Source organism: Trachymyrmex septentrionalis, unplaced genomic scaffold (assembly GCF_001594115.1).
Source record: "Trachymyrmex septentrionalis isolate Tsep2-gDNA-1 unplaced genomic scaffold, Tsep1.0 scaffold87, whole genome shotgun sequence".
In the NCBI taxonomy this organism is placed as follows: domain Eukaryota; kingdom Metazoa; phylum Arthropoda; class Insecta; order Hymenoptera; family Formicidae; genus Trachymyrmex; species Trachymyrmex septentrionalis.
The window spans coordinates 1,083,866-1,091,056 of record NW_017306059.1 but is presented as its reverse complement, the minus strand read 5'-3'; the positions used below and the strand labels follow the sequence as shown (position 1 = coordinate 1,091,056).

At 38.9% G+C, this 7,191-nt stretch overlaps 2 protein-coding genes across 2 annotated transcripts in view; both read right to left on the bottom strand.

The window, feature by feature from the left end:
- The window catches only part of LOC108755406, a 6,562-nt gene extending 1,856 nt beyond the window's left edge, over positions 1-4,706 (bottom strand). The window contains exons 1-2 of the mRNA XM_018498374.1: positions 3,298-4,706; positions 42-202 (exon numbers count right to left, since the gene is read on the bottom strand). Coding sequence (XP_018353876.1) covers positions 42-202; positions 3,298-4,249 — 1,113 coding nt within the window. The 5' untranslated portion in view covers positions 4,250-4,706. The remainder of the gene's footprint in view (positions 1-41; positions 203-3,297) is intronic.
- Positions 4,707-4,758: 52 nt separating this feature from the next.
- The window catches only part of LOC108755239, a 3,397-nt gene continuing 964 nt past the window's right edge, over positions 4,759-7,191 (bottom strand). Inside the window, exon 3 of the mRNA XM_018498140.1 lies at positions 4,759-5,262. Coding sequence (XP_018353642.1) covers positions 5,182-5,262 — 81 coding nt within the window. The 3' untranslated portion in view covers positions 4,759-5,181. The remainder of the gene's footprint in view (positions 5,263-7,191) is intronic.

The window sequence follows — 7,191 nt, the reverse complement described above, 5'->3', positions numbered from 1 at the left end:
TGTATACATATAATAAATATAACTCATATAATTCTACTCACAGTTTTGTAAAACATGCAGGCTTGCCTATCCTCATCTTCGCCTGTAGGACAGTCTATAAAGCCGTCGCACAAGACATGATCGTCGATGCAATGATATCTACCCATTCTATCCGCAGTTGGGCAAGCAAATCTTTCCATTCCGTCTTCGGAGACTGGACATTCTGTAAATAAGATCGCAAAAATTATTTTTCAATTTGAAGATGGCGCTATACTTATTGTTAGATAGAGATTCAGGTATTACCTATATAAACATTAATATTATTTGATATATCTCTGCCAAATTGGAAAAATCTCGCATGAAAAGTATTGTGGAATTGGAAAACGCAGGAGCGGAGCAAGTATCATCTTTTCAACATTAAGAATGTTCGGGTTCTCATGTAAAATTCATATTATTTCAGTTATTGCTTTCGTTACTTCGTCAATACTTTTTCTGTCGACTACGACTATTTTCGATATTTCTAGTTTCTGCGGTTTATATCCGCAAAATAAATACTTCTTCCATTATTACTTAAAACGTCAATTAATTAAATTAATTACAAGACAGTTATCGCATAGAATTTTTCATCTATAATTGTGACAGTAATGTAAATTTAATTGTCGTTAATCGGCAGTTATATCAATGTCTAAATGTACATTTCAGTATACTTGGTATTCTCGCAGCATGTTCAGTATTAAATGTAGTTGACTGATTCTCCGTATTATTTGTCCAGTATGACGGTGTAAGCTCAAAAGCTCGTGTACTCAGTGTACGCTAAATGTGGTTAGCATAGTTCTCCGTGCTACTTGTTTAATACGAAGATCTCATTCAAAGCGCGTAGGATGAGTCTTAGTAAATGTAATGCCAAATATGTACGAAGAGAGATATGGGTCGACGAATGTAAATTTCGATGTTAAACTTGTTATCGCGATTATTATCGCGATAACAAGACGGATGTTCGTAGCATTTTATATTGTGACCTATCACTTTATATATCGTGACCCGAACAGATCAGTACATGATAAAACTACGCTTGACCACCCTTTGTTTTACGTTTTTATAACGACTCTCTTTTCAAAGTAGGTCTGATATATTTTAAGGAAACTTTCAACAAAAAAGAAATGAAAAGAACCCCCGCATTCCACACATTCCTCACGTTTGAAATTTCTCAATGTCGTCTACACGACCGGAGGATGTTTAGTGGCATACCCTATTCGGCTTATTTCACGCCATCGTCTTGTCGCGGATTCGCCCCGTCGGCGCTCTCTTCGATCAATAAATTTGGGAGGGACGGTGGGCACGTTCATGCGACAGCATTTCGTCACTTTTTCTTTATTTGCAGAAGCGCTTTGTCTGTATTTCTCGCGCGCGACGCATTTTATTTGGATTTATAGACCTGTTCTATTCGTGTGTAACTCACACCACGTATATCTGTATCATACCGTACTCATTCGAGTCATATTTCAAAAAATTAGAACAACTTTCATATTTTCGTATAAATGCGGATTTTCAGAGAAATCGAGATTTACGGGGAATACACACATATCAATTCCAATGAGCTCTCTCTTCTTGAAATTTCTAAACTATCACTATTAAATTTACTTTTTGGTTAAATGAATACATTATTTAAAAATTTATTTTATCTAAATTACTGTTTTTTAAAATCCTTTATCCGAATTATATAATATATAAGTAAATTTAAAAAACTGATTTTATGAATTTGCAAATTTTTACAAGTAAACAAATTTTTCTTTGCTATTTTTATTTTACAATTTTTTATTTTTATCTATTTATTTTCATTTTCACGAGAGAAGCAACAAAGATTTAAAGTAAATTAGTTTCTCAGAATTATAAAATATCTTTATATTTTAATTCGTCTTTGTTCGACATTCGACCCAGCTTTTCATTTAACATTCAGAATTACATCAAGAAGATTGGAATATTAGGAATAAAAGAGACAAAAATGTAATCAGATAGTTGGAAATCTCTTCTCTCGTTTTATATAATTTATTATGTATTATATTACATATTATTTAGTTTCACAAAAATAAAACTTTTTAAATTCATTTTAATCCATACATTTTTCATGAAAATGGAAAAAAACGTGAGAGAGAGGATTACGTTTTTTTTCATCAAAGTTGAAATACGTTTTTATATATGTATGAAAATTTTATGTATGTATGTTCACCCATATCATTATCAGGAAATTTGACATAATGTTATCGGAACATTTAAAATGGATTAACTTATCATACGATAAATGTCACGATATGCATTGACATTCATCAAATAAAAACTTAATCAAATTGATTTTTGCAGAAAAATGTTTCTTTGTATCAACTCACAAAATTGATCAAACGTTTTAAAAACCTCATACAAATTTTTTACTATTTATATAAACGTTATAATATTTATAATAATATGTATAATAAAAGAAAGTAAAGAAGGAAAAATTAGGCAAGTGAAACAAATTTTTGTATCAGAAGGACAAAATATTCCTTTAAAATTTTTGGAATTTTTTAACCTTCCGAAACTGACGGTGAATCTATTAAATTTCTCAATTATAAATCTCTTTATTAAAAATATCAAACAAATTCAATTTTCTTTGTTACGTCTGTATAAATTTTTTTTTAAATTAAATTTTTAACCTTCCGGAGCTGACAATAGATCTATTCGACCACCTCAATTATAAATCTCTCTATAAAAAATGTCAAACAATTCAATTTTCTTTGTTACAGGATTGGATTATTCTTATCAAAATGTACATAGTATTTATTCCTTTTTGTTACGTTATGTTATTTTAGGGGGGGTTCCTTGAAATTAATATCTTTTAATTCATATAAATTAAATGAATCTTACAGATTTAACTATTTATACAGATTTTGGCATTAGCTCCGGAGGATTAAACACACATGAGTGAAAAACGCTATATTTAGTCGATGCGGCTTTTCGTTTTCAATATTTTTTCTGAATTTATATAATTTCCAGTTGAAGCTAACTGTCAATTATTTATCGGTCTTGAAATACAATCCTATACTGGAGTAGTAATATCACAAATTAGTGACAAGTAGTTTAATATTATTGCTGTAAAAAAGCATCGTGGAAACTGTAAATAATTCATCGTGAAATTGCGAAAAATATTACCCCAGCCAGTATTCAAACTCGGATCTTCTATAATCCGGAGGATTAAAGAACACATGATAAATTTTGTTAATCAATGAAACATTTTTGCGGACTATTCATAAATATCTACATACAAGGAGAGAGAATACCACTTACCGATCTGCGGCACGTCGTATTGTATGCTTCCCCGGATTGATCTCAGCATAAGCTGTGAAGCGATGCTCGCGCCAGCGGACGACGTCGAGGACGTCGAGGACGTCGAGGACGCTTGAGCCTGGTGTCCCGGGGATTCTCCTTGCGCGTCGATCGAACGCCGCCCGACCGTTATCTGGTTCCGTTTACTTCCGGGTAGTTTGTTTCCGCTAGTCTCGTAGACGAAGGCCTTAGGTACGAAGCCGCCATTCGTAGGTAAGTTAAGCGGGGTGCCGCCCTCGGCGCGCGCGAGATCAGTCTTCGTACTCGTCGCAGTGTTAAATCTCTGCTCCGCGTAGAGATCGTCGTGATTCGATTGTCTAGATTCCTGAAGGGTGGTAGCCTTCTTGCCAGCCTCGTCGCACACCAGTATCGGTAGACTGAGCGGTCCTCTCAGCGGATGCCGGCATCCGATGCGCCGCTTCTTCAGACGCTGATGAGCCTGCCGGCCGCCGAGCAGATGATTGCCATCGTCGTGAACGTAGGGCTCCGCGACGTGGGGTTGCGTTGCAGCGTGTGGCTGCGACGTTACGTACTCGGAATAGAGAACGTTCAGCACGGCGGGTGACAGGGCAAAGAACATGTTCTGGAGCTCCCGCGGCTCTTTGACAATGTCGTCGATCAGCATACCCGCGGGCGACCACGAGGATATCCGCGGCTCGTCGTTGAAGACCAGCCAGTTCGACAGGTCGTCCCGGTAGGGACCATCGGAAGGATATATTTTTAGATGCAACAGGTTGTTACCTACCGAGCTCAGTTCGCTCTTCTTTCTAATGCTACTGCTTCCGTGACGATAGTCAAGTCCCTGTGTGCCTTGTACTTGTATAATCACGGGTCGATTGCCTACCGCCAAATCCAGCCCCTGTCCCACGTAGGTGAGAAGCCAGAACATGCAAACTGCCATTTTACAAATCATTAACGCTTTTTAAGTCCCTTTTTTTCCTCTATTTCTTTATTCTCTTCTCTCTCTCTCTCTCTCTCTCTCTCTCTCTCTCTCTCTCCTACCCTTCTAACTTTTTCTATCTGTCTATATATATCTACGTATATATTTCTCTTTCTTTTTCTTCTTTCTCTACCACCACTTTTGACGCACCCGATTATACGGCTGGGCGTGGTGTTATAATTGACCTAAATGAACAGCAATGATGCTCTTTTCTCTTTTATTTTTTCTTGTTTGCTCTCTTTAGCTGCTTACTACTCACTGCCAGTCTAAAGGCACGTCTGTAGCAACTCTGGGTTAGGCCGACTTTTCGTTTGAACTCGCGGTAGGTACACTAGGAAGTTGAGGATGGAATGTCTGTATATTACAGGTATATGTGTATGTGTACGTGTGTATGTGTATATGTACGTATAAGTGTGTGTATATTATGTGTGTGTGTTTGTGTATATGTATGCGTATATGTGTGTGTGCGTGTGTGTGTGCGTGCGTGTGTGTGTGTGCGTGTGTGTGTGCGCGCGCGCGCGTGTGTGTGTGTGTGTGCGCGCGTGCAGGGTGGGCGGGAGATACGGGGCGGTCGATTGATATCGAGAGAACGAGGAAGGGTAGGATAAACTTGATAAAAAATCACGAGCGGCGATATGTTACGACACAACGACGATTATTGCATAGAAAACGTAACGGTGCTACGCGTGCAACTGTATCAACTGCAATCTGCCTAGCATGTTCCAATTTGGGACCACGGATTCTGGTCGCAGGAGATCCGAGAAGTACCGGGCCTTTCTCTTTTTTTCTCTCTTTCTCCCTTTCGATCTCTCTGTTTCTATCGAGGATAAATCGCCGACTCGAGCGCACGGTGTATTATGTTCGACATTTGATTGTGTTATGCTCGCTCTTCTAATCGATACGCTTCACTTTCGGTAGTCCATGATAGTAGCCGCGACCTTGGTTTTCCCTTCGTGATAAAGCGCACACGTCCTGTACCGACCGTCCTGAAATCAGGTCGTTAATAGAGAATAATGTGCGATATCTTATAACCGCGAGTGCCAGGAACACAAAAAGATTTGTGGTGGTTTTTTTTTTTAATTTTCTTTTATTTATATATTTATTTTTTTAAATCTATTACTTTTGATTTTGTTTTTTTTTTTCTCAGGATATATTCAACAGAAGTGCTGCGACGTGTGGAGGTGGTTATCGGAGGTGCTCATCGTGCGTGCTCATAGATGCGTATAAGGTGCTCGAGTGTGGACAACATTTAAATCAATCGATGGTGCCACTCATGTTAAACGCTCGCGATCGTTTCACGTTTTCGCCAATAAAGCTATCGTCTCTCCGAGAGACGACCCTCTCCCTCGGTGTTGTTTCCTCATTCGCTTACCTTTCTTTTCTTGCCTTTCTCTCTATCTTTTTCTCTCTTTCCTTGTTCCTCTCTCTGCTCTTTCAATCGGCCCACCCTCTCTTTTTCGTTTCCTCTCTGTCATACGTCCCTAACTTCCCTTCTTCCTCACCTATCGAACGAACATCCCGAATATCGTACGTTTCCACAAAGCGGAAATCAAGCTACGACACCCCGGCGGCGATCGCGATTACGGATAATCCACAAATTAATAACCATCTACGTGTCCGCTAGTAAATAATCGCGCCTACCTAAATTTCGCTCCGAGAACCGCGACCATAATGTCGGCGAGATAAGCCGCGTACGTGACTGCGGAGTCATTTTCACGGAGTGAAATACTGAACGTGCCATTACTGAACGGAGAGACTATCGCGAAATTTACAGAAGGTTATCGGCACGATTCCTTTCCAGCTCTTACGTTTCTGAAAAACTCCAAAGTTTGTATTTAAATGCTATGTCGAGCGCTAAATTTACATACTTGAGTTTCATCCGAATTAATTTCGGACTCGGTGATCAAAATTCGAATATCAAAACCCACCCGGATCACTAAAATTACTTCAAAGCTGCGCTCTGTTGCACGCATAATGCGCATGAGGTATTTTATCCTTATCGTTCGCTAGGAGTGTTAAAGAGGATAAAATGATACATCAGCGCATTATATCTGCAACGGAATGCCGTCCAAGTATACTTTTATTCGGAATATCTGCTATAAAAATTTATGAATCGAACTTAAACGCCCCCAAGCGATTCTGTATTTTATTACGAAACGGAGATTTTGTACGGCGATATACTTTGCACTGAATTTTATCGCGTCCCTCTGATGAAAAGAAATCTTTCACGATTGAAGACACAATCTTTTTTTTTCAAATTATTCATATATACTTCGAGCGTTGTCATGCAATTTCGCAAAATATCGAGTAAGCAAAATGACAGAATCACGATTGCGTTAAACGAGTAGCTTTAATCTAAATAGCTTTACGATACCAATTCATGTCACGGGGAATTTTTCGAGTTTTTCTAAAGTCCGCGCCATCGCGCGAAAACGATATTCAGACCTGTTTTTACCAATATAAATTGACTTTAATCTTGATTTAATTTACTTTTTATCTTTTTCCACTTCTAACAATTAAAAAAGGACAAAGAGTAAATTAAACCGAGATTAAAGTTAATGTACATCGGTAGAAATGGGTATCAGCCGTGTCCGTCCGCGGCGACGTAACTCGCGCGAGCGGGATCGACACGCAGGACGCGACGATTCTCGAGTATCGGATCCCGAGTAACGGATCCGATAATCTGGTGCCGTACGACATTATGAAAGGGTGACATAATGTGGATAGCAGTGTGGTATGTAGGTCGGTCATATCAACAGGTGCCCCGAAAAACGTTCAAAAAGCAAAGGCTTGCCGTAGCAGAGAGCGGTGCGCGTTTGTCGGTGCGAGACGCGGGAGTAGGCGATACACGAGCGTGTATTGCGACAGAGGGTGTGTAGAACAAAGGCAGAGAAAAAAAGGTACACCGATATATA